General features: G+C 43.2%; 1 protein-coding gene across 1 annotated transcript in view; it reads right to left on the minus strand.

Moving 5' to 3' along the window:
* RRP41L (3'-5'-exoribonuclease family protein) overlaps nt 1-27,793 on the minus strand; it is a 47,063-nt gene that overhangs the window by 4,350 nt on the left and 14,920 nt on the right. The window contains exons 3-5 of the mRNA XM_087694189.1: nt 24,032-24,143; nt 23,782-23,902; nt 5,170-5,258 (exon numbers count right to left, since the gene is read on the minus strand). Of these exons, the coding sequence (XP_087550315.1) occupies nt 5,170-5,258; nt 23,782-23,902; nt 24,032-24,143 (322 nt within the window). The remainder of the gene's footprint in view (nt 1-5,169; nt 5,259-23,781; nt 23,903-24,031; nt 24,144-27,793) is intronic.

Here is a 27,793-nt window from a genome sequence, read left to right on the forward strand (position 1 = left end):
GTGGACACATGTACAACAGAAATTGCAGCTAAAACTTGGAACTTCTCATGTAATGTGATCATTTGCCCTTGGAACAACTGTAATCAGTTGTGGAATGCTGTAGTGCATGGTTTGGTGCTTCTGAAAATTTACTTACAGATCTGAAATTTCTGCTTCTACATGGTCATTTATTGCTGGTTGGTACTTATTTGTACCTTGGCCACTTGTATGATAGTTTGGGCCTGCATTTGCTGAATTTTTTTGTCACATTTGGGCTGAAAATCATGGCTGGCAGCAATAACAGCAGTAATCTCATGCACATTAAGAAGCTTGAAGGAGCACATAACTTTGATGCCTCGCAAAAACAATGCTACAATATCCTGTTGCAAAAGAAGCAGGCAAAGCCGATTAAGACCAAAGGGGCAAAGCCTACAGATATGGAACAGGAAGATTGGGATGAGTTAAATGAGCTTGCACGCTTAACCATCGAGCTATCAATTTCTAATGCCTTGTTGTTTAACATTGATGGTTTGGATTTTGCATATGTTATTTGGACTCAACTGGAAGAACTGTATGCACAAAAGAGTACCACAAGCAAAGTGTATTGGCTGAAAAAGCTTATGAATTTGCATATGAAAGAGGGTACAACAATGTCTACTCACTTGAGTGAGTTTAACTCCATTTTCAGCCAGCTGGTTGCCTTGAAGTTCTTGATTGATAAAGAATTTAAGGCTATGTTCTTGCTTTGCACTCTGCCAGAGAGTTAGGATACATTCAGGACTACTATGAGTGATTCTAATGCAAATCTTTTGTATGCTGATGTAGAGAGTGCTCTACTCGTGGAAGAAATGAATCGGCACAACAATGCATCCAATAAGTCTTCCAGTGCTTTGCATACTAGGGACAGATCACAGCAGAAAGGCAAATTTGATAGCAAGGGATGCAGTAAATCACGTGGAAAAGATATTGAATGCTGTCATTGTGGCAAGGAGGGTCACTTTAAACGTGACTGCCACAAATAAAAGAACGAAAAAGGAAAGGGCAAGAAGACAGATCATAGCAAGGAAGAGAAGAAAGAAAGTAAGCCTAAGAAGAGCAGTGTCAAAATTGAAGAAATAAATGTAGTCACTCATGACAGTGGCAGTGGGAATGGCGTACTCTTGGTCTCTTCACACTTTAGTGCACATGCTTTACTTGCAGATACAGATGAGGACATGCACACTTGGATTCTCAATTTAGGTGCTTCCTTTCATGTCACCCCTCATCGTGAGTGGTTATCTGACTATACAAGGGGTCGACATGGTGTTGTTCATCTTGGGGATAACTATGCATGTGACATTGCAGGTATTAGCAGTGTGCAGTTGCAATTTCAGCATGGTTTTGCCTTCGCACTTCAACATGTATACATGTACCTCAGCTCAAGAAGAGCTTGATTAGCACAGGGCAACTAGATGACAATGGATTTCATACCACCTTTGGTGATGGGAAATGGAAGATCTGTAAGGGATCTTGAGTGATTGCCAGAGGTTGTAAAAGTGATACCTTGTATCCTTTCCATGTATCTAGTGTGAGTGATCATGTTGTTGCCGTGACCGAGCAGCCAAGTGTTTCTTTGTGGCATGGCTAGTTGAAACACATGAGTCAAACCGGAATGAAAGTGCTCTCTCGTTTGGATTACTTGCCTAGTCTTCGTTATGTTGATTTTGAGCATTGTGATCATTGTGTTTATGGTAAACATACACACACGTCTCATAAAAAGTCTCTTTCATTGAAATCTTCTCCTCTAGAGTTAGTACATTCCAATGTATGTCACATGCCAAAATTATCTTTAGGGGAAAAGAAATATTTTGTCACCTTTGTCAATGACGCTACATGGAAAGTATGGGTTTATCCTATTCGTACCAAGGATGAAGTGCTTGACAAGTTTAAAAATTTATTTGCATTGGTTGAAAATCAAACTCATAAGACACTTAAGTGTCTTCGCTCTGGCAATGGTGAAGAATATGTGTCCAAGGCCTTTCAAGCATTTTGTGACAAAAAAGGGATAAAAAGGAAGCTCACTGCCCCTCATAATCCACCCCAAAATGGCGTTGCAGAGCGTATGAATAAGACCATCAGGATAAGGTTGATACAATGCTGTCTCATGCTGCATTACCCCATGGTTTTTGAACAGAGGCTGTTATGACAAACGTACACTTGATTAATCGTTCACCAAACCAGGTCTTTGTGAAGGGGGGGTTAGGGCGTTTCCTCAAGAAGCGTAGTCGAGCAAGCCACCTTCATATGCTCACCTGAAAGTGTTTGGTTGCGAAGCTTTTGTGTACATTCGTAAAAAAAAAAGCAACAAACTTGAGTCAAAGTCCTGTAAATGCATTTTCCTAGGCTATGGTGACGAGGTGAAATGGGGTATAGATTATGGGATCCCAAGAAAAGGAAAGTAGTACGCAGCAATGATGTTATCTTCTGGGAAGATCGCATGCATAAACAGTCCGAAAAGACTGAGGAGGTCTGTAGGATTGTATTCCGAGAAAAAATACCATTTGGACAGCAAAATGTGTCCACTGTACAGCAACGAATACCTGCTGTAAATGAACCTGTAAATGCAAAAAATAATGCTAAAAATGATCAACCAGCCATTGCCCATGATTATGAGCCACTACATGTGCAGAAACAGCCAGGACAGCAAGCTGTTAATGCTGATTTGGAGGCTGAAATGCCAAGACAGCAAGCTAAAAATGCTCAACAGCCAGCAAACAATGATCATTGGGTTAGGAGATCATCTAGGGCTACTAGACAACCTAATAGATTCATTCCTGGTGCAAACAATGTGGCTGATTATGTCATGTTGACAGACTGTGGTGAACCGTCTTGCTTCAAGGAAGCAATGGACAGACATGACAACAAGAAATGATATAAAACCATGTTGTCAGAAATGAAATCTCTTGAAAAAAATGGCACTTAGGACTTGGTGCAGTTGCCTAAAGGGCAGAAAACACTTCCATGCAAATAGGTTTACAAGATGAAGGTCACTTCTGGTTCCTCACCAAAGTACAAAGCAAGATTAGTTGCGAAGGGATACAAGCAGGAATATGGAATTGACTTTAATGAGATCATCTCTCCTGTAGTCAAGATGACTACATTGAGAACCATTTTGGGCTTGGTTGCAGCTGAAGATATGGAGCTCATACAGATGGATGTAAAGACTACATTTTTACATGGTGATCTGCATAAAGACATATATATACAGCAATCTGAAGGGTTTGTGGAAAAAGGGAAAGAGAAGATGGTATATAAACTCAAAAGAAGTTTGTATGGGTTGAAACAAGTACCAAGAGAATGGTATCATAAATTTAATACATTTATGCAGTCTCAAGGTTTCCATAGAAGTCAAGTGGATCACTGTTTGTTCACCAAGAAGGTAGCAAATGGCAACCTAATTATCTTGGTTTTGTATGTTGATGGCATGCTAATTGTTGGCAGGGATGCTCATGCCTTGGACTCGCTAAAGCAAAGTCTTCATGGCAGCTTTGACTTGAAGGATCTTGGTGATGCAAATCACATTCTTAGCATGCGAATATTCAGAGATACGTCAAAAGGATTACTCTATCTATCTCAACAGGAGTATATCTCCAAGGTTTTGCAACATTTCAATATGGAGGAGGGGAAAATAATTGGGGTTCCATTCCCTCCATATATGAAACTCAGTACGGAGAACAGCCCTACATCTGATGATGAGAAGGCTGAAATGGCCAAGATACCATATGCTTCAACTGTTGGCAATTTTATGTATGCTATGATTCCTACACGTCCTCACATTGCCTTTGCAGTGGGAGTGATTAGCAGATACATGGCAAACCCTAGTAAAAAGTATTGGAAATAAGTGAAAGATATTACAAGATACCTCAAAGGCACAAAGGAGTTGTGCATCTGCTTTGGAAAGCAGAAGGCATCTGTCGTTGGCTTAACGGATGCAGACTATGCTGATCATGCAGATTGCAGAAAGTCCACTTCTGGGTATGTGTTTACCTTCACAGGAGGAGCAACCTCTTGGATCTCCAAGCTACAAAAGTGTGTTGCATTGTCTACTACAGACGCAGAGTATATGGCTGCCATTGAGGCAAGCAAGGATGCCTTATGGCTTTCATATCTGGTGGGAGAGCTTGGCATTACAGAGTTACATGTTCTCCATTGTAACAGTCAAAGTGCTATCATGCTAGCACGGAATCCCGTCTTTCATGCAAAGCGAAGCACATATAGGTGAAGTACCACTTCATTAGAGATGTACTTGATAGCAAGAGCATTGAGCTTGTCAAAGTGCATACAGATGATAATCCTGCAGACCTTCTCATGAAGAGTCTTCCAGCAGAGCGGTTTGCTCATTGTCAACAAATGATGGGAGTTGGATAGATATATGTATTTCAGCTTTGTACATACCTAGACTTAGCTGATTCTTTTCTCCTCTTAAGGCACATTGCCTTTAGGTGGGAGGTTGTTGGGAATAAAGGCCCTCGTGCCTTTAAATGTGCTGGAGTGTGAACGCACCCTTAGCACTTGGACTTTCATATATATATCTATCTAAAAAAAACTAAAGAGGTACACTCTCATTATTGTACCCACAAGTCGTGCTCACTCTCACTCTCAACTCTGCACTCTCTCTCTCTCTCTCTGTCTCTCTGCTGCTAGCAATCACTGTGTGTCTCGATCTCCATGCCCTCTGAGCTCAACATGTGTCTTGTGTCTATGACGTCAACCAATTGGTAACTGTTTGACTAGTCAAACTGTCTGCAATGGGATTGACTCATAGTGTCTCAACAAGTTAAATCAGTTAATAACAAGAATATTTTCAAAAAAAAAAAGTGACTGGTTAGGAAAGAGATCGAATTTGGCATGTGACAATGCATCAGGAGCCTGCCTGTTTTATTACATGTGATGAATCATTAGTTTTCCATTAAAGTTGTATTGGATTGTTATTGACTTTGTCAACACTAGAGTACAGACACAAACAAATGAGCAAGTACATTATGTCACAAGTTTTGACTAAACCAGGTGAACATTAAAGTTAATGTGCAAGCCAGCACTGAACTGCATCATACAAAATAAAAACTTGATGCTATGAAAGATGAAGGAACAAAGATTGGAAGCCCAATACACCGCAGGAACCAAGTAAACTCAAACGAAAGCAAAACCTACCAAAGACATAGCCGAGACCAAGTCATACATGACAATACCAGCATTTGCAAGTGCTAAAGAGGCACAACATATTACAACTGGTAAATCCCCTGCAAAATTGCAAGATTGAATCAGTACAAACATATCTACATCACAGTATAACTGTCTGTACTTAACATATCACATAACAAACCACAGGGTGCACCATCTATTTGGCAAAGTAGATTCAACTCAAAGATTGCAGATGAACTACAATATGAATCACACTCTTCATACACCCTGAACACAGCACTCAGGTAATATTCAGTTCAATGTTCTTGGAAAAAGACACTGTTTAACTCCTAAGATCTATCTGTTCTGTGAAGAAAACCCCCATGCATATCACCTTTAACTGGCATTGCCTTTCCTCTCTAATTACTGATGCAACTCCACATACAGCTGGTCAAAAGTTAGATCTTATAGTTATAAAAAACGAAAGGTACAATACGGTATGATACAATAAAATATGGTACTAAATGTTACTTTATGATTTTATAAGGTACAATATAATATTACTACGACAAAAGATAACTTGAATTTTTTTAAAAAATTAAATCTTTAAATTATAGAAAACGTGTTTAAAGTAAAAATAGCGATGTCATCACAAAATAAAATGAATACATGAGGATCATATGTATTGCACACACAACATGCGATACAACTAGAGTACATACATAGATACAATGATATTAGATACAAAAAGAAAAGAGCCCTATGAATCTATGATGAGGCATTACTATTATCATCATCAACATCAAAACAATCTGAGTGCTCGTGAAGAGAGTCTAAAGATGACTCCTCCGCATCAAAGGATGAGATACTTTCATACTCATCCTCGCTGATGAAATTATCATCATCATCAAATGATGGCTCCTTAGGCGCCGACTATATAGGCAAGGGGAAGGGGAGAAATATCATCACGAGACACGAGATGGAAGCTACTAGAGCCCCACCTCACATATGTCAGCAAGCCACTCAAACCACCCCTCCTCCATGTCAAAGGGCTCCGAATAGCCATGCCCTTACTACCATCTACTAAACTCCTTGCCCACGAGTATACGGACTGCGAGAGTCACGAGTATTTGTTGGTATAAACTCTCTATAGAGCTGTGCAAAGATCATCTCCTCCTCCTCATCCACCTCCTCGTGTACACTCCAAAAAGTATCACCCATTAACTTGAATGTATCAACATTCACCCACACAATACACATAAGATTGCAAATGCTCTAAGTTCTAAAGTATAAACTTTGAAGTTTAAAATTACAAATTTTACATTTTTTTGTTAAGTGTTTACCTGCTTTGGACTACCTATGCTTATCATAATCCTCATCATATGTAAGTTAGTATGACAATAGACTAGCTATCTAATTGTCGTATACTCAACTCATTGCAAGTCTTTGGGTGAAGGAAAGAATATGCACTCAAGTTTCTCCCACACGCACCCGAAGAGCAATCCTGAGCAAGGACTCTCATGGCTAAGGGTTGAAGGGTCTCTAGCACATATCTAAAATTTTGCCACCAAAATAGAGACTTCACAAGTAACTCTCTCCTCCAACAAGTGGGAGAAGCAAAAGCCACATACCCTCTTTGATCTACATCTTTGATCTACATAGCATCCTACCTCCTCCAACACTGCACTGCGGTCATCCATAGAAACCACATGAGTCAAATATGCAAGATGGTCTAAACAGAGCTCTCTATTGTCCATGATGGTCGGTGACTTGTAGACCCAATGTACCAATGTTGCAAAACCATGGATGGACTTATACATCCATGCCCATCTCCTCTCTGCTATCTCTAAAAAATGTGTACTCTATGTCTTTGGAATCTCTATGCAAGCACATGCCTCTACCAATGCCGCTCTAAAGCAGTGAATGAGAAGGCCAATGGTAGACCCCTTGCAATCACTCGTACGTAACACCCTATTAAAGGAAGTCATGACAATAACAATGATACAAACTTTCTACCAAAATTGATCATTGAGACACAAGTGCTACATAGCTTTGGCCTCCTCTGTCTCATGCTCATTCGACTCATTGGCTCTTCCTTAGATGCATCTTGTTGTCCCAAAGCTCTTGAAGACGATTTCTTCTTCTTGCCTTTTCTATCCCCCTTTAAGGAATATAAAAAAAAGTATGAACTAAGGATCATTTGTCAATTGCATAAACATTTCAGCTGCTATCCTCGGCTACTATTTAAATTGGTCATCAAATTCCTCTTTCTCTTGCTGATCATCAACTTCTAAAGGCCTAGAAGGACCCACACTTTAGTCTAAACCAACATTATCAGCTTGCTATCCATGCTACGTGCCTTGTCCAAGATCAAGCATTGCATTTTCCCCAACAGTTTGCGAATTTTTAGATTCAGAGGCATCATCCCTGCTTGATCCCATCTCATTATCTGAAGTCTTTCTTATTGTAAGACTCAGTTGAATACAATTTCACTAGTAGAGCAAAGCTTTTGACCTTCAATTAGGTATCTCAAGCCCACCAATTCAAGGAAGTTGATAGTATCCCAACAATGGAACCATGAAACCAACCTTCCTCCTCGGATAGGGTGATAGATCACCTGATTAAGCACTAATTACAACGAGCATAAAATCCAAATAAACTGAAAATGCACAGTTTACCACTTAAATCTTGGACATTAGACAGCCTATTGGCCCCAAAACTGCCACCCCTTGTGATATTTCTTTATCTTATAATGCAAATGGAAGGAAAACAGTCAAGATTCTCTGATCTCCATAGCTAATCCGAAAGACAAATTCAGTCCCAAATCTAATACTGGCTAGCTAGCCTCTTGAATCTCTACGAAATTTCTCAATTTCAGCTATTAGAACTTAAATCCTAGGCCCTCAATTCTGAGCACACATCCCGATGTGACTATCAAAACCCTAATTTCTATTGTAAATCGAGGTTTACATCAGAGACTGACTAAAATCTCTTCCTCCAATGGCTCAAATTGCTGGAAAATATTGAGATAACTTAGAGAGATAGCTGGGAATGAGAAAGAATGCTATAGAGAGAGAAATTTCACAGTTTCATTTACGAAAAAAAAATTTCACAGTTTCATCTTGAGAAACGCTTGTTGAGAAACCCACTTCTTCAATATACACACTTCATTTAGGGTTTGGCACTGACAGCCCCAAAAAGGGCTGGTGTCAACATTTTGGTCACTTTTTTAGTGGACACCCACACACTGGTGCACCACCCTAGACAACTTATGCATGTAAATACACAGTCACCTCATTCATTCAACCCTCTCTTCAGCCATTCTTCACCACCTTCTTTGGTCACCACTCTCTTCAATCATTCTTCACCACCTTCTTCAATCACCACCACCACTTCCCTTCTCTCCCCAACCCCTTCTATTGCCCTCATACCCCTTCAAGAGGACATTACGGTTCGTGCCTCGTGGCTGCCTTCACCTTTTCTCTTCTGCTTCAAGCGCCATGTTCCATCATCGGGCCTTACATTTGGAGCATCTTCCACTTGGCATCACCATCCTCTGCTTGGTGTCAACACCTTTCTCCTTCAAGCTCCACCTTTACCTACGTTTTTCAATTTGGAGGTCTTCTCCATGTCTAGCATCATCATCTCTAGCTTGGCGTCAACATTCTAGCCTTTGGCGATAGTCTACATCAGGAAGCATCAATGATTTCATCATTCATCTATCACAAGGGCTGCTGGGACCTGTGTTTTTGCAACCCGGATCCTCCTACATCACCTGGCGTCACTTGTCTATCACAGAGACTGTTGGGACTTGCGCTTTTGCAGCCTGGCTCATCCTCCATCATCTGGCGTCATCATTATCCACCTGGCATCAAAACCTAGGCTGCTCTCCCCGCATTTGACAACTCTGACACTTTGAGATTTGTGTTTGGCTGCCTAGGTCTCACTCTAGGATATCAAAGGACTGCAGTTCGCTCCTTGGACAGCTGATGATCATCTTTCACATATCCGATGGCATAAGAGAACTGCCTTTCACTCCCTCGACAAATGTCCTTCATCTTCCAGTGACTGCTTCGATAGCCCACTTCCCAGAGGACTGCATTTCACTCCCTTCACTGTGTAGTTTCACACATGTGCTACAACCTAATTTAGATAGGATAGTGCAGTTATCTTTTGAGCTTCAGCTCTACTATATCAACTTTTCTTCTCATAGCATGATCCACTGCATCATTACCATGTTTTTCTTGTTTTTGAGTTTCTCTTCTCTCTCAGTTTTTGTCATACATACTTTGTGTTACTCCCCGCAAACCCTATTGTCTCTTTGCATCATTGCTTATTTTGACATGGTGTCAAAGCATACCTGTTATTTTTGACATGGTATCATAGCAGACCTGTTACTTTGACATGGTATCAAAGCGCAAGAGCTCAAAGAGCTAAAGTACCTCTTCATCAGAGAGGGCAAAGATAGGTTATGGGTTCGACATCATCTATTGATTTCTCCCTTCATTTCTGCTACATCACCAGGAGATAGAGATGCCTTTATCTTCCTCTCACACCCACCCTCCCTTTTACAAGTTGGCACTCCGGTGCTATGACTTCTCCGTAGGCAGACGGACAAACCACTGGATGCTCCTCTTCTGGCATCACCAGAACCCCCACAAATGCTTGCCACCATGGACCTTTGATCCCTACCCCGCCAAAGTATATGCATCTACCCTTAGGCACTCGTTGTGCCACCTCTCTGTTTTGGGCCACAAATTTTATTTTGCACTAGCTTTTAGATTTTTATACTAAAGACAATAAGGCAGATTTGATGTGCACTAAGCTCTTTGGAGCCGCAGGAGGATCGATTGGTACTACGGCCTCCTTGCGACTTCCACAAAAAACTACGAAGGTTGCTTCTACTTCTTCTAGGGTTTCAAGAATGCCACCTCAACAACCTATGGTTCTACAGTCAGCTCCCTTGAGAGACAGTGATTGTTGGATACCGTCCCCTTGGCAATCCGCTCCTTCACGAGACAGTGGCTGTTTGACCCTTCTATTACTTTGACTCCGCAGTCTGCTCCTGAGAGACAGTGACTGCTACCCAATGCCCACCCTTGGCTCAACCTAAACCTCACCTTTCCCCACCCTTGACTACTCAAGTTTGAGAGGCCACCTTTGAGAGTTAGACACCCAAGATACCTTCTTCGACACATCCAACCTTCATCATCAAATGATTTGGAGTCTATGATCCATGATTTTTTAGATTCCCTCTCTCTTGAAGAGGAGGCTCAAAAGGGGGATATACCCTCTTTTCCCTTAGAGGGGGCTTCTACTTCTTCAACCCCTTAGGGAGGGCACCTCCTCATCATGAAGCTCATCACCTTCCATTTACTCTTCTGGGATGGCTGTCTTCGAGCAGTTATTTCTCCTATAGATACCTAGGATCTTTAGAGACTACCTAGATCGGGACCTTGGAGGTTCAATTGCGATTTGGTGACGCAACCTTCGAATTTCTTCCAAAATGGAGTTATGGAGCTAGTGGCTTCTCTCCCGAGGTGGAGTCAAGTTCTACAATTCATCCCGTCTATTGTTCCTTACTACACGTTACCTTTCGAGTGGACATCTTGGATCTCTGTGATCCTCTTCTTCTTCATTGTATCTCTCTTTGCCCCTCTTTCTTCATCCCTTTGTAGGCCTAAGAGGGGATGTTGAGAAACCCACTTCTTCAATTCACACACTTCATTTAGGGTTTCGCACTGACAATCCCAAAAAGGACCGGTATCAAAAGTTTGGTCACTTTTTTAGTGGGCATCCACACAGTGGTGCACCACCCTAGACAACTGATGCCTATAAATAGGCAATCGCTTCATTCATTCAACCCTCTCTTCAATCATTCTTCACCACCTTCTTCGGTCACCACTCTCTTCAGTCATTCTTCACCAACCTTCTTCAGTCACCACCACCACTTCCCTTCTCTCCCCAACCCCTTCCACTGCCCTCACACCCCTTCAAGAGGACATTGTAGTTCGTGGCTCATGGCTCGTGGCTGCCTTCACCCTTCCTCTTCTACTTCATGAGCCATGTTCCATCATCAGGCCTTGCATTTGGAGCATCTTCCACCTGGCGTCACCATCCTCTGCTTGTCAACATCCTTCTCCTTCAAGCTCCACCTTCACCCGTATTTTTCAGTTTGGATGCAATTTGCTCCCTCGACAACTAGTGATCATCTTCTACATATCTGACAGCATCAAAGAACTGCGGTTCGCTCCCTCAACAATTGTCCTTCACCTTTCATATGCAGATCCAAAACAAGTGCTACTGCTTGATTCAGACAAATTAGTGCAATCATCTTCGGAGCTTTAGCTCCACTATATCAGCTTTTCTTCATATAGCATGATTCAATGATTCAACATCTTGTTCTTCTTTGTTTTCTGAGTCTCTCTCCTCTCTCAGCATTTGTCATACACACTATGTTTCTTCCTACAAACCCTACTGTCTCTCTACTTCATCGCGTATTCTAACATGGTATCACACCATAGGAGCTTAGAGAGCTAAAGATCATGTTCATCAAAGAAGGCAAAGACAAATTATAGGTTCAGTATCATCTACTGATTTTTCCCTATTTCCACTGCATCACCACGAGAGAAAGATACCCTTCTCTTATTCTCCCTCCCACCCTCCCTTTTATAGGTTGGTACTCCAGTGCTATGACCTATTCACAAGCAGATGGATAGACCATTCGGGGCTCTCCTATTGTAACATTATCACCCCCTACCGATACTTGCCGACATCGACCTTTGCTCCTTGTACCATCGGAGTATATGCGTCTACCACTAGGCACTCATGTCACCTCTCCGTTCCAGGCCATCTCTTCCTTCTAGGCCATAAAGCTTATTTTACACTGACTTTTAGATTTTTATGATAAAGGCAATAAGACGTATATGATGCACACTAAGTCCTTTCGAGCCAGAGTAGGATCACCTAGTACCGCAACCTCCTTGAGACCACTGTAATGTACTACGAAGGTTTCTTCTACTACTTCTAGGGTTCAATGGTTGCCCCCACGACAACTCACAATTCTACGGTCCACTCTGCCAAGAGAAAGTGACGTTTCCTCGTCCGTCCGATCCTTCGTGAGACAGTGGTTGTTCGACACCTTCCATTATTCGACTTCACAATCCAGTCCACTAAGAGATAACAGTTGTTGCCAACCCTTGGCTCCGCGTGCGCCTCACCTTTCTCCACCCTCAACTACTCAAGTTCGAGAGGCCACCTCTCAAAGTTCTCCGACATCTTTGGCACCCTCAATACCTTCTTCCCATGACTAACAAAACTTCCCTCGTCATCAAACGATTCGAAGTCCATGATCCATGAGTTTTTAGCTTCCCTATCTCTCGCTAACGGGGATTCTGGAGGGGATGTATTTTCTTTGCTCTCCAAGAGGGTTTCTACTTCTTGTTCGAGTTCAAAGGGGATCCCTGTATCTCCACCCTTAGCAAGGATACCTGCTCATCATGAAGTTCTTCACCCACCATTTCCTTTTTGAGGATGGCTATCTTAGAGCAGCCACTTCTCCTATTGATACTCGGGATCTTCATGTACCAACTAGATCAAGGCGGCCTTAGAGGTTCAACCGCAACTTGGTAATGACGCCTTCGAATTTCTTCCACAACAACCTACAATGGCTACCTTGTCCTCTGAGGCTGCATACAAGGCAACCTTCACGACAACACTGGAATTTGCACGGTTGCTCAAATTGTTGGCTAATCTACATTTACCATTGGAGGATCCTACACCCATTCTTTCTCACAGTCAAGGTGCTATTGCAGTGGCATGAAATCCTATGTTTCATGCTCGCACGAAGTATATTGAGGTGCATTACAATTATGTCAAAGAGAGATGCTATGCACCAGAGATCAGGTTGATGTATATTCTTGCACGTGAAAATGTTGCAGACATTTTCATCAAGGCACTACCTTGTGAGAAGTTTAAGGCTTTTCGCAAGTCCTTAGACTTGCTATCCTTTGGTGATTGATCATTCCTGTACTTTACCAGATTGGCACTACATGGGGGTGTAAGAATTTGCCAATTCTATAGGCAATGCCCAATGTTTTAGTCTTTAGTTCTTTTTCAGTTTTAAGTGTGAACACAACTAAAGTTATAAGCTCTGTCACCACTCTTAGAGTTAGTTAGAGTCAATTAACTCTAGTCGAGTTAGAGCTAGGTCTATCTTAGACCTATATTATACCTTTCATTCTCATTCTTTTAGTTCAACAAATACACTCTACTCTTTTGCTTCACCACACTCTCATTGTCTCTCTTTTCTCTCCTCCGTAGCTGGCTATCATTTTCCAACAATTATTCATGAGAAAGTAATCACCTTTGATGGAATAATCTAGATGAAAACTCCTAACTTTAAATTTTTCTAAACTAATGCAAAATCAACATCTTGGTCATAAATATCCTTCATCGCTTGGAAATCTTCATGATGAGCCACTCTAATAATTGGCAATGCAAGACACTCTAGAAAGGGTATCAACAACTATATTATATTTCCTTGGAGTGTACATAATTTGAAAATGAAACACAAACAAGAAGTTTTTCTATATTTCATGTTTCTCCTATAAGTGCTTTTGAGTCTTGAAATACTTTAAACACTAATGACCAGCTCTATTTTGCAACCAACCGTTCGCGTCTTCATCTTCTATATCATCTCGAGCTTGCTGCGTACTATTCAAAGATAGCACTGCATGTTCAGCTTGATCTAGACTCTACATATATGCATTTGCAATTGCTTGACACATTTAGAGGCTATTTGCTTCTTTTCGAGATCCGTACAAAGTATGACACACTCTTCAGCTCATACCCTCTACCTCGGTCCTTCAGAGACTTGAGAGTTTAAGGTTCTATATTCACTTAACATAGTGTATTTACTACATTGAGCATTGTATCTATTCATAGATTCATTTATCTTCTATGTTCATTGTCTCTGAGTTACCCTTAACTTACTGAGTTTATTATCAACTAGGCTTTGTTGTATGATTGTGTTCGTATCCTATATTCGATTATTTCTTTCCATCTTCTACCACCTTCATATCCCATTCATGGGCCTTTGTCCTTGTTGTTCTTCTTTGGCAAGTTATAAGGCCATCAATACCCCTCACTATCGTCTCTCAATTGAGTCAAAGGCTTGGCTCAGCCATCCTCGATTGGAATTTACTCGAGTGATGTATTTAAGGCCTCTCCATTTCCATTGGCCTATGGCAACCTCCCATTGGATCCGAATTTCATCTAGAGAGGGGATCTTACTCTTTGGTTGGCATTCTTCATCAATGGACTTCATTGGCAATGGCACTCCTCTTGTCACCCTTGAATCCATTTCATCTGCTTTTTCCTTCTATCACATCCAAGATCTAAGAGGGGCTCTTAGAAGATGTGTGTCATATACAATCATCTCTTGCCTATGAGCCTCAATTTGAGTTGGACAAGGACATTAGGAGCTCTCACATTGTGATTATCCATCATTTTATGCATTTTGGATACTTTAGATAGAGGACACATCATATCATTTGGTTTCTGGCGCTATAACCATTTTGTTCAATTGGGTGGGCTGACCTAGGTGTTAGAGATCAGATCAGGGCAGCAGGGCAGGCCTGGTGCAGTCGGACTGCATGCAGTCGGACTGCCACGTGGCAGTCCGACCTGCAGCAGCCAGTCGGCTGCATTTAATGCAGCCGCCTGGCTATTTCCAGCGCCCTCTTTTGCCCCGTTTCTCAGCTATTTATACCTGCCACTTTCAGCAGTCTGACACACTTCTCTGCTCGCAGATTACAGACCGGTGATGCGCAGATTCCGTCTCTGTTCGCAGATTTCAAACAGCAGACAGTGCAGACTGCAGCGGACTTCGAGGTGAACAGCAGGTTGCATCGTCGAGGTGGAGACAAGGAGTCCAGCGCACTGCGCCCGTGTATATATCTGCATATCTTTGTATTCAGCATTCTTTATACAGCAGATCTTCATCGTCCACTGTCTCTCTCTCTCTCTTCTCTCTCTGCGTTCTCTCTCTCTCACTCCTACGCTTCCGCACCGCTGCACTCTGACATGGTATCAGAGCAGTGTTTGAGGGCTGACTGAGCGCAGAATCAACCTGAAGAGGAGTTTCCATCGCGACACAAATTTGTGTTTTTTGCGTTTAAGGGCAGACAGGAGGGCTGCGCCTTGGAACAAGGCTGAAACGAGAGTGGGCGCACAGGAAAGGAGTACAGGTGGTGGATTTGCTGCTGTTTACTACTGTTTGACGCGGAGGAAGTTTGAGTTTTCAGCCTACAAGTGCAGGTTTTGCTTTTTCATCGCCTCCGGCGGGTGACGAAGGTTCAGGACACGGAAGAGCCTTAGCAGGCTGAGTTTTCCCAGTCAGAGGGGGCTGCTTTTGCGTTTGTGAAGGCATTGCAGGTGAAGATGTCTACAGAGATTGACTTGGAGTTCCAGGCGATTATGGACCGGAAGGTGCCTGTCTTACCGGCTCTTCCTACAGATCAGAAGCTCGACGGCGACAACTACCGCATTTGGCGCATCATGATGTTGGCCATTCTTGAGTCCTATGATTTGGCGGAGTTGGTACAGGAGGAGATTGACCGGCCCTCGATAAGAGATGAGTCCAAACTCTCTTCCGATGCTCGTGCGGAGTTGGCCAAGGCCCAGTCTCATTGGGACAAACTAAATGCCAGGATTCGATCCTTTCTCTTTCTATCATGCACTACAGCCGTGATCGCTCACATCGAGCACTTGACGGTGGCTCGGGAGATATGGCTAGAGCTTGATCAGATGTACAATCGAATGACCCTAATGAAGCGGGTTTCTTTGGAGGTACAGATGCGGACCTTGTCCGTAAATAAGTCTTCTTCGCTACGGGAGCACATTAACAAGCTAAGGCAGCTACAGATGCAGGTTCAGAATGCGGGGAAGCCGATTTCCTCCGATGACATGGCGATCACACTATTGTCCCAGTTGCCGCTACGATTCGGTACACTTAACTCTGCCCTTATTGCTTCGGGGCGAGAGTCTACTCTTCGGTGGGAAGAGTTGGTTCCTATGGTCTTGGACCAAGAGGAACAGTTAAAGGGACAGAATGCTTCCAAGTCGGAGGCGCTGACAGGTCAAGCCTCTCAGAAGAAGGGGAAGGACCAAAAGAAGAAAAAGGGGGATAACAAGTCCAAGAAGGACAAGGACAAGGACAAGGACAAAGACTCCACATGCCATATTTGTGGAAAGACTGGCCATTGGAAGAAGGATTGCCCTGACAAAGACACAAAGGACACCAAGAAGAAGGACACCAAGAAGAAGGACACCAAGGATTCTAGAGCGGTGGCTGCACCCTCATCAGCTACATTTCTTCATCTAGCTGTCATTGAGGACGCTTCACCGAATGCTTCTGATGCTGCGATGACGGCTCCCCAGGCTCGAGAGTGGATTGTTGATAGTGGTGCCTCACGGCACATGACTCCTTCATCAGATGGTGTTGCCCAGTTGCGACCCTCACGTGGGCAGATTCTCATTGGAGACAGCTCTTCAGTTTCTGTTGCAGGTCAGGGTAAGATGCAGCTTATTCCGGATGGACGAGGTGGTACCCATACCTCAGAGGTTTTGCATGTACCAGGATTAGGGTACCATCTCCTTTCAGTTCATAAGATTTGCTCCCTTGGTCTCTTGGTGGAGTTTGACAGTACTACAGTGCGAGTCCTTGATCCACGATCAAGGAAGGTTCTCTCATCCGGATATGAGGAGAACGGCATTTACAAACTGAAGTCTTCCACCGCCCTCTCTACTCTTCTTCTTACCTCTCAGTCACAGTCAGAGTTATGGCATGCTCGGTTTGGTCACCTGAACTATGACTATCTTCGGAGGGCGTCACGTGGACAGCTTGTTCGAGGGTTGCCGGATATAGTGGTGAGCCAGCAGCCATGTGTCTCCTGCATACGGGGGAAGCAGCATAGGGATGTCATTCCCCACACAGCTTCGCAGCGGTCTACTTCAACGATGGAGCTAGTATCTACGGATCTCTGTGGCCCTATGAGGAATGAGTCCCTGCGTGGGAGCTCGTACTTCATGTTGATCGTGGATGACTACAGCAGGATGACATGGGCCTACTTTTTGGCACTAAAGTCAAAAGCTTTCTCGCACTTCAAGGATTGGCTTCTCTTTGAGGAGAACCGATCAGGCCGGCAGTTGAAGACCTTGCGATCCGACAAGGGAGGTGAATTTGTGTCTAATGAGTTTGCTCGGTTTTGTGCAGATAGAGGAATTCACCAGGAGTTTGCCAATACCAACACTCCTCAAGAAAATGGTATTCTTGAACGGAAGAACCGCAGTGTGATCGAGATGGCGCGCACCATGATGGAGCACCGACAGACCCCTCAGATTCTGTGGGCTGAGGCTGTGGCTACTGCAGTCCACATCCTTAATCGATCCCCTACTTCGGCAGTGGAAGGGATGACCCCATTTAAGGCTTATTTTGGAACGAAGCCAGATGTTTCTTACTTTCGGATCTTTGGGTGTGATGCCTATGTTCACATCCCCAAGGCTCACCGTGATAAATTTGAAGCAGCTTCCCGAAAACAGGTATTTGTTGGCTATAGCTCCCAGTCCCAAGGCTACCGACTGTATGATCCCGTCAAGCGGGATGTGTACACTAGCCGTGATGTGCGGTTTGTGGAGGTTCCGGCTACTTCAACGGGTGAAGAGCATCCCGTTCTTGGAGATCCAGGGGAGAGTTGGGCTCCTTCGACAGTTCCACTGGAGCCCGTGCCTTTTGATTATGATTCTGTTTCTGACACAGAGTCTACTGTTCCACCGGACACCTCTGAGGAGTTACCGCCGATGGATATTCCAGAGTCTTCTGCTGATGGAGAAAGACGAGGGGAGGTTCGGCCTCCTCCTCGCTGGGCCCATGACACACTCCGTGATTCAGGGATCGAGGGGGTTCCTGAGGAGTGGGGACCGCAGGATGGTCCGCGGCGGTCACGGAGGCACCAGGCACATTCTACGGAGCTTTTTTGCTCCAACTATTGTTTGTTGACCCGTGTTATGCAAGATCAAGAGCCCACCTCCGTGAAGGAGGCTTTACAGTCCGCACCATGGAAGAAAGCTATGGAAGCTGAGTTGGAGGCTATTGAGAGGAATGGCACTTGGTTACTCGTGCCCCGCCCCCCGAAGAAGAAGGTGATTGGCGTCAAGTGGGTCTTCAAGACCAAATACCTAAGCGATGGTACTTTGGATAAGTACAAGGCTCGCCTTGTTGCTAAAGGTTTTGCACAGCGCCCAGGGATTGACTGTCATGACACTTTTGCCCCCACAGCTCGTATGGCGACCATTAGAGCTGTTCTTGCTTTGGCTGGCCATAGGAGATGGCCTGTTTATCAGTTGGATGTGAAGTCGGCCTTGCTCAATGGTGATTTGAAGGAGGAGATCTATGTTGAGCAGCCTCCTGGCTTTGGATCTTCAGATGGGAAAGTCTACAGGTTGAAGAAGGCCTTGTATGGCCTCAAGCAGGCTCCGCGTGCGTGGAACGAGAAGATTGATTCGTTCCTCCAATCTCAGTTGGGATATCGGCGGTCCAAGGCCGATCCGCAGCTGTATGTTCACACTTCCGAGGATGGTTGTGTGCTGTTTGTCTTATATGTTGATGATTTGATTGTCACAGGTGATGCTGCACAGCAGGTCCAAGAGACGAAGTCAGCTTTACATCGAACGTTCAAGATGATGGACTTGGGTCTACTCCACTTCTTTTTAGGCCATGAGATTTATCACTCTCAGAGAGGGATCTTTATCTCTCAACAGAGATATATACAGGAGCTCTTGGTGTCTTTTGAGATGGAGGATTGTCGGGCCCTATCTACTCCTATGGATCTGAATTGGAAGGCCACTTCCCATTCAGCTTCTCCTTTGGCGGATGCGTCCCGCTATCGACAGTTGATTGGATCTTTGATTTGGCTTCTCAACACCAGGGTTGATCTATGTTTTGCTGTTGGGCTCTTGGCAAGGTTCATGAGTGAACCTAAGACGGTGCATTGGCAGGCTACTCAGAGGATACTTCGGTATTTGAGGGGGACGTCTGATTTAGGGATTCATTACCCCGCAGGGACAGATGGGTCAGATCTTGTACTTGCAGGTTGGAGCGACTCGGATTGGGCCGGTGACGTGGACCACAGGCGGTCTACTACAGGTTACTGTTTTACTTTGGATGCAGGTGTTATTTCATGGAGTAGCAAGAAGCAGCCCACGGTAGCCCTTTCGTCTACTGAGGCGGAGTATCGAGCCGCGTCTTCCACCACATGCGAGGTTGTGTGGCTTCGGAGATTATTGGAGGAGCTTGGGTGCCCCCAGACTCGTCCTACATTGCTGCGATGTGACAATGAGAGTTGCATTGCCTTGGCACGGAATCCTGTTTTTCATGCCCGGACGAAGCACATCGAGATCCAGTACCACTTCATCCGAGAAAAGCTTCTGGATGAGACCATCACTGTGGAGTATTGCAAGACGGAGGACAATCTTGCAGATTTGTTTACGAAGGCGCTTCCTCAGGCTCTACTTCGGAGACATTCCAGATCCCTCAGGCTTCTGCCCTGCCCAGGCTCTGAGAGGGGGTGTTAGAGATCAGATCAGGGCAGCAGGGCAGGCCTGGTGCAGTCGGACTGCCACGTGGCAGTCCGACCTGCAGCAGCCAGTCGGCTGCATTTAATGCAGCCGCCTGGCTATTTCTGGAGCCCTCTTTTGCCCCGTCTCTCGGCTATTTATACCTGGCACTTTCAGCAGTCTGACACACTTCTCTGCTCGCAGATTACAGACCGGTGACGCGCAGATTCCGTCTCTGTTCGCAGATTTCAGACAGCAGACAGTGCAGACTGCAGCGGACTTCGAGGTGAACAGCAGGTTGCATCGTCGAGGTGGAGACACGCAGTCCAGCGCACTGCGCCCGTGTATATATCTGCATATCTTTGTATTCAGCATTCTTTATACAGCAGATCTTCATCGTCCACTATCTCTTTCTCTCTCTTCTCTCTCTGCGTTCTCTCTCTCTCAGTCCTACGCTTCCGCACCGCTGCACTCTGACACTAGGTGCTCACAGTTTGGGACTCGCCGCTTGTATAAACCAATTGTGGCCTCAGTTGCCTATTTTTAGGCAGCCTATCCCCCTTACTCATGGAGTCTTCCTTCCGCTAGCCCTCCTCATTCTTTCCTCATCCCCCTACTTCCATCTAGCGCCCATACTAACATTCAATGTTGCATATTGGGGCTGACCGTTGCAGCCTTGCATCTTTCAGCCATCAGTCAATTTGTTTCTTCTTTCTCCTTTGTTTCATTCAATCTCCTATATTTGCTCCACGTTTACTTTCCTTTCTGTTGTGCACTCTCGCATATTCAGCCACAAGGGCTGAACAATAGACTGCAGTAAACAGGTAAAATGGAAAAACAGACTCACTTTTGCAACATCTCAGTAATTTTTATGTTTGGGACCACTATTTTTAACCCCAACAGGGTCAAGTATATTTTCCCTTTTCTCATTACAGATCTGAAATCGCTAATTTCAGATGTTTTGTTCAGTCAACCATCTGCATTGGATGCCAACTATGCTCTCTACGATGTCCTATGTAATTCTAGAAACCATAATGGTAACTCACTTTGTATCACATGTGAGATCAGTGTGAGGAGTCAGGACATCTGTTCATGAAATTAATGGATGTGATATGACATGTGTCCAATGACATCTTACTAAGAACTAATGGCATGTGCACTATTAGTCTGCTCACTACATCTTCTAGAAGATAATGACATGCTGGCACTATAAACTAATGGCATGTGCACTATCAGTACTAAGCCAGCCCATGTGTCAAGATACAATAAGACATGTTGCTGAAGGGTTGGATATGTCCACTGTGTTCTCCAAGCTCAAGATTAACAACATGTGATTTACTTCTAGCCTCTTGGCCAGGCAAGGTATTGCATAAGTTGTGCAAGACATGGACAAGCCCATTAATGGCAAGGGTTCAATGGTTGAGACCCAAAGAATTGATTAACTATTTAATGTGCAAGTACAATGAGACCAGCCTTCACACTTGGAAGGGCAGTAATTAACTCGACTTGAAGCACTTGAGCTTAAAACACATTTTCAGCAACCAAACATTTCACACAAGGGGAGCTAGTATTCTCCTACCCAAAGACAAAAGATGAAGATTGGCCCCCAAGCTTGGCACACCTTCCAATACCTTGTTTAAGGTTACTAAAGCCATTCAAACTCAATAAAGTATTGGAAGGTGTGCTCTGAAACCTTACATTTCAGCCACTAGAAGACTCTACCCAGCAACTTGTTCTTGTATCTTCCCTTCACAAATCAATCCAGCCTTGCTTGCTCACAAAACACAAGCTGCTCTCACCAACTGTGATTGACAGTCTCCACAACTAACCAAACCTGCATAATCTCCACAAAAAGCACTAGCATACAGCGCAAGACCACTACCAACAGCAAACTCTATACTGCCAAGAACTTTAACCCAACCCTGCATAATGCTGTCCAGTCAGCCTTTTGTGCATCAAGAGGAGAATACAGCCTGTTTTAACTGTAGAGTAGAAGAGAGAGAGAGCAGCAATGCATGTGCAACAGCCATGACTGCCCAAACAACACCTTGACTCAAGATGTTGTCACCTTTGCTTCAGATGTTATCGTCACTTCTCCAAATCAGGTACAACCCCCTCATTAATGCCATGATCAACCTTTACTTTAATTGTTTCCAGCTTTTGCAAAGACATTTTTGTATTTGGCAAAAAAATTTCACACAAAAGCATAAAACTGTCCATTTAATTATTAATCTGTTGTCCTAGCCTAAGCTTTGGTCTCCAGCACAATTTTGATTATTTTAATTCTAACTTGGCTCTAAGGTTCAAAAAGCCCCAATTACTTAAATATGCACTGAGCGCCTGCACATTAGATGATTAATTGATTCCCTCGCTCTCAACTATTGAACGCCTGCCATTGATATACCTGCAATGTCCTACACAACTTATGGAATATCCTGGCTGCCTAAGAAGTAAATCACATGTTAATCCTGACCTTCAAAAGGCATACCCTAAGACACTGTTATGCCATTTGATGAGGTATGAAGCTCCGTGTTGTTGAGCATCACATTTCTAAGTCCACAATACAAGGGTTAGGGAATGTGGAAACTTGGGAAGTGGAGAGGAGGAACAACAATCATAGTTATGGAGAATTTACTACTGCATATTCAGAGATATATAAGGATCACTCACTGTGGAAAGCTTTTTGCCCACCTCATTTCTATTGGGTAGTGACTATGCCAAGGAAGACCTTGAACTACACAGTACCATTTTGCATGATCCATATCAAAACAAGTAGCAAAAAACTCTGCACCCAAATTGTTTCTTCTAGAGGGGAGACATCGATGAGAATTCTCAACTTAAGGCACCCAATGAAAATGCATATGGCACACAGCAATAAATTGCATGTGTTTTCTACCATTGACAAACTAAAATCGAAGCATGTGAGAGTTGGTGGCCCAAATTAATAGCTTGACACTGAGGAGCCCAAGCCGTCAACAAGTTACTAGTAAGAAGCCCAACAAATCACATGGTCTCAAATACACAGCCCTACAACCACACACCAGTTCTAATTCAAGATATGCTCCAAATACCAGCCTTTCACAGAGTGGTGGATCTACTTCTATAGGGACGCATTTTTTTTTACACTTATTATCACCTCCTTCCTTTTGGACCTTTAACCAACACTTTTGGATATGATGATAGGTATCTAAACCATGCATAAATCCACTAAGTGATGTACAATTATGTTTAAAAAGGAAGAGTAAAATCTCGCAGCCCTATAGGACATGTAGTATATTGAGCCCCCCACGATCAATGTAACCTGCTTCACCTCTTCCTAGATCAGAGCATTCAAGAATCTGTGCCTTCTCTAAGTTTAACAATATGGATAGCAAACGAAAAAGCAGCTAACAAAATAAGAAGCAAAAGGGCAATCAATCAAACAATGATGAGACAGATGCTTCAAGATCAACAATTCTATCACATAGGCAAGCCGCAAGACATACTATTCTGCAGAGCTTGCAACATTTCACATATGCACACAAGACTAATTTTGATACTTACACAAAACTCAATGATCCATGTATAAAACGAACAAACAAAATGTCAGATTGAAAATGCTTTCTGGAAGACAGGCATGATTGATGGGCAGAATGCAGCTTGCAGATAAACACTAAATCATCTTCAAACTGGCATGAGATATCATTCTATCAAACTGATGACACCTAAAGTGCAAAGTATTGCCCTCAAAAGCTTACCCATCAATCCCATAAACCATGCTTACTACCAGCTATAGAGAAAAGAAATGTCATATTGAGAAGTGGTTTCTGCAAGACCACCATGATTGATACAAGCAAAGTAGTTTGCAACTGATATCAATCCTATATCATCTTCAAAACTAACAATGAATTACAATAACATTCTTCTATCATTCTGATAACAAGCCTGAAGTGAAACGTAACCTAAAACATCCATTTCTTATAACTAGACTTGTCCTGCCTTTAAAACAAAAACCAGAAACATTGAATTTCCATTAACTAAGCTTACCACCTCCCGACTGCAAGATAAGGGCAAAAATATCTACAGTTGTTTTTGGGAATGTGTGCAATGCAACAGCACCCTCCAAAGCTTTGTGTAGCATTTGTGAATATTCCTTCTCCTCCGGACTCTAAAAACGAAGCCAGTATTCAAAACAAATCCAATCCTGCTAGAGACTGCCTTCTTGATACTTCTTACCAAGCAAGCTCAATTACACCAATTCACAAACACAGAGTGAAATCCAAAGCAAGCCACATACTTGACCACACTTTCCACGAACAGGACCAGCAAAAGCAGCGAAACTGACATGGCATTTTAGGCGACCACTATCACTATACACCTGTGCTTTCTTGCTCTCTCTTGGGCCAAACCTGCATGGCAAGTAATGCAGCCAGAAGTTGCTCAGAAAAATTAACAACGAGCATTCAAACAACAAGAAATCTCTAAACTAATTAGCCAAAGCATCAAAAAGAGAATCAAGCAATTAGCATTGTCAAAAATCAAAAAGCCAGCATCACAAGCTTGAAAATCACACTCTACAATTAGTCAGTGTTACACTTATCTTGTTCCTCCTAAGTTCTGGTGTGAACACTCCCTTATCCCACAAGCACTTTTTACCTTCTAGTTGGAGAAGTGTTTTTTCCCCATGTGAACATCCATCAATGGGTGTGGTACTTAGTACCTTAGGGATTGTACTTTCATTCATTCTCACATTTTGGATGTGACCCTCCAGTACTCTCTTCTCTCTTGTTGTTCACTTGTCCACTGTGAGTGTGTGAGAGAGAGTGTGTGTGTGTGTGCGCATGTGCTGCTGAAACCTAATCTAAAAGTGGTATCAGAGCCATACCTCCCAACACCGCCACTCTCCTCGCGTGCCATCATAGCCACCATTGACCATCGAGCTCAGCTGCCTACTCTGTTCTCTAACCTACGGACAAGTGCTCGTCTATCGCGTCTTGCATGAAAGGCATCTAGATAAAGTTGCAACAACTAAGAACGGTCTGTCAAGTCATCCTCTTCCATCCACTTTGCATCTATTGATGAAACAGTGCTGAAGCTTCACCAAGAAGCATATGGAAACTTTACCTCTAACTTTACTTGCCTCAAAACCTCTACTAGGTTGTAAGCCTTTCTTCCCCTTAAGCATTGCAATGCTTTATACTTTCACATTGATGCAATTCCAACTTAACTAATATGCAACATTGCATCTAGTTGACTAGTCCTCATGTGTTACCTGACATGGTAGGAGCACCAAATGCATAAGGAAGCATTCTTGTTTGCATACTTTGAACCATTGCAATGTAACTGTGCATGGGAATTTGCACACTACCAAGATATATTTTTCCATACATTGCATGCATTACTAGCTGCATTTTTCCTCATGACCAACACTATACAAAGCATTTGCACGACCAGCATTAATACCATGAGTTCCAAACACAATGGGCTGCATATATGCATTGCCAAACTTGCCACTCTGTGCCCCAACATCATGCCAACATTTCTATATATGGAGTTATGCATATTACCAACCATACTCGAATACATTGGGCCTTACATCCCACGCATTGGTTATTGCATATAATAAGGGCCTATGTCATACATCCCCATATGCGGTCCTTAACCTACCATAGCATGAAAACTAGTGCCACCTTCAAAGTATCATGGCTACCCCATCATTGCATGCATGTCCTGCTATCCAAAAAGCATTGGATTGGTACTTCCAAGTTGACTTCCATATGCATCAATTGCCCCACTAGCATCATTTGCGTGCGCTCACTACCCATATTTGGAACATCATGCTGCTGAATTGGCCCTTCCTTTGATGCATCTTGCTGTCTCAATGCTCTCGAAGACGATCTCCTCTTCTTGCCTTTGCTGCCGTCCTTTAAAGGGTTCAAAAAGCACATGGACTAAGGATCATTTGCCAATTGCATAAACATTTCAGTTGCTGTCCTCAGATGCTCTTTAAACTGGCCATCAATTTCCTTTTCCTCTTGCTAATCATCAGCTTCTAAAGGCCTAGAAGGACCCACATCTTGGTCTAAACCAACATTATCAGCTTATTGTCCATACTATGTACCTTGTCCAAGATCAGGCACTGCATTTTCCCCAACACTTTGTGAATTTTCAGATTGAGAGGCATCATCCTTGCTTGATCCCATCTCACCATCTAAAGACATTCTTGGTGTAATACTCAGCTGAATACAATTTCAGCACTAAAGCAAAGCTTCCAACCTTCAATTAGGTGCCTCAAGCCCACAAATTCAAGAAAATTGATAGTATCCCAGAGATAGAACCATGAAACCAACCTTTCTCCTTGGATAGGGTGGTAAATAACCTGATTAAGCACTTAATTACACCAATTAACAAATTCACAAAATTGAAATGCACACTTTACTATACAATCTTGGATATTGGACAACCTATTGGCCCCAAAAGTGCTGCCCCTTGTAATATTTCATTAACTTTTATTGCAAATGGATGGAGTACAACTGAGATCCTCTGATCTCCTCCGCTAATCCAAGTGCATCTTGCTATCAAAACTAACCAGCAAGCCTCCAAACCATTTTGCCCCTTGGTTTGCTTGAGGATTGGCCTTCACCCTGCTCTTTGAATGACAAATTCAGCCCCACATCTGATATTGGTTGGTTGGCCTCTTGAATCTCCCTGAAATTCCTCAATTTCAACTACTAGAATTCAAGTCCTAGGCCCTCTACTCTGAGCGCGCATCTTGAGGCAGCTATCAAAACCCTAATTTTTGCTGTAAATTAGGGTTTACAACAAAGATTGAGTGAAATCTCTTCCTTTGATGGCTCAAACTGCTGGAAAATGCTGAGATGATTTGAGAGATGGCTAGGGAATGAGAGAGAATGTTGTAGAGAGAGAAATTTCAGAGATTCATCAAGAGAAACGCTAAAAAACTAATGTTGCCCTGCTCAAACAGCCATGGAAGCTATCACCTACAACTTAGGACCATTGCTCCTAGAGGGCTCCAAATTGTTGTCACATGCTGCAAGAGTGATCCTTGGTGGCTGCAAATCACATTAGCAGCCTCTCTTTGCTCTCTAACAACCTCCTTCTCTCTCACAATGGCTGGAATAGACTCCATCAGCCCCTTAAAATGTCTTTTTCACTTGCATGGGCAAGTTTTGCCATGTGGCAGCGTTCTAATTCCATTTTGCAACATTATCGAGCTCAAAAGTTTAATTCCACCAATCAATAATTAAATTGGCTAGGCCAATTTGTCTTCCAAGTATCCTTGAGTACTTATTAACCCTTAGACCTATATTAATTAATTAATGTCTAGTCTCTAATATCATCACTAACATTAGTGGCTAATAAATTCGTCTATGCCCAAATCTGACACAGGGTACCACCTTGTACCTGTCAGATATAACTTTTTAAACTTTTGCCTTTGACACCCACTGCATCCTCAGGGTCCTTGGCTTGTTACCATGACATAACTGCCGTGTGCATCACATGTGTTTAAACAACCTTGCACATTTGATTAATAACTTAATCAAATGTTATCAGCAAGATTAGAGCATCTCAAAATTTCACATCCTCATGACAATAGAAAACCGAATTTACAGCCCCAAAAAGGCTTTCTAAGCGCCTTCCAAGAGAGTCGAGTACCACCCAAGAGACCTCCATGGGCAATACTCTAAACAATCTATGCCTATGTATATGGCATTGACTTCACCCATTCCACCCATCCCACATTCATTCCTTCCAACGTTTTGTCATTCTCTTCTTCTCCATTGCTGCTCATACCCCACCTAGAGAATATTGTAGTTCGTGGTCTACATTTCTTCTTGCACTGGGGGCTCTATCTCCCACACCTTCCAAGCTGCATTTTGGGCTGTAAATTCTCTTCCTCCACATAGCAACAATCTCCACCATCTAGCATTGGATTGTACCAACATTTTTTGCTATAGATTTTCTGCCTCCACCTAGCGACCATCATCTCCATTTGGCATCAACAAGCACTTGCTTTTTTGCTGCCAAATCACCTCTC

Source organism: Lygodium microphyllum, chromosome 2 (assembly GCF_053477565.2).
Source record: "Lygodium microphyllum isolate KBCC chromosome 2, Lygodium_microphyllum_v1.1.10, whole genome shotgun sequence".
Taxonomy (NCBI): domain Eukaryota; kingdom Viridiplantae; phylum Streptophyta; class Polypodiopsida; order Schizaeales; family Lygodiaceae; genus Lygodium; species Lygodium microphyllum.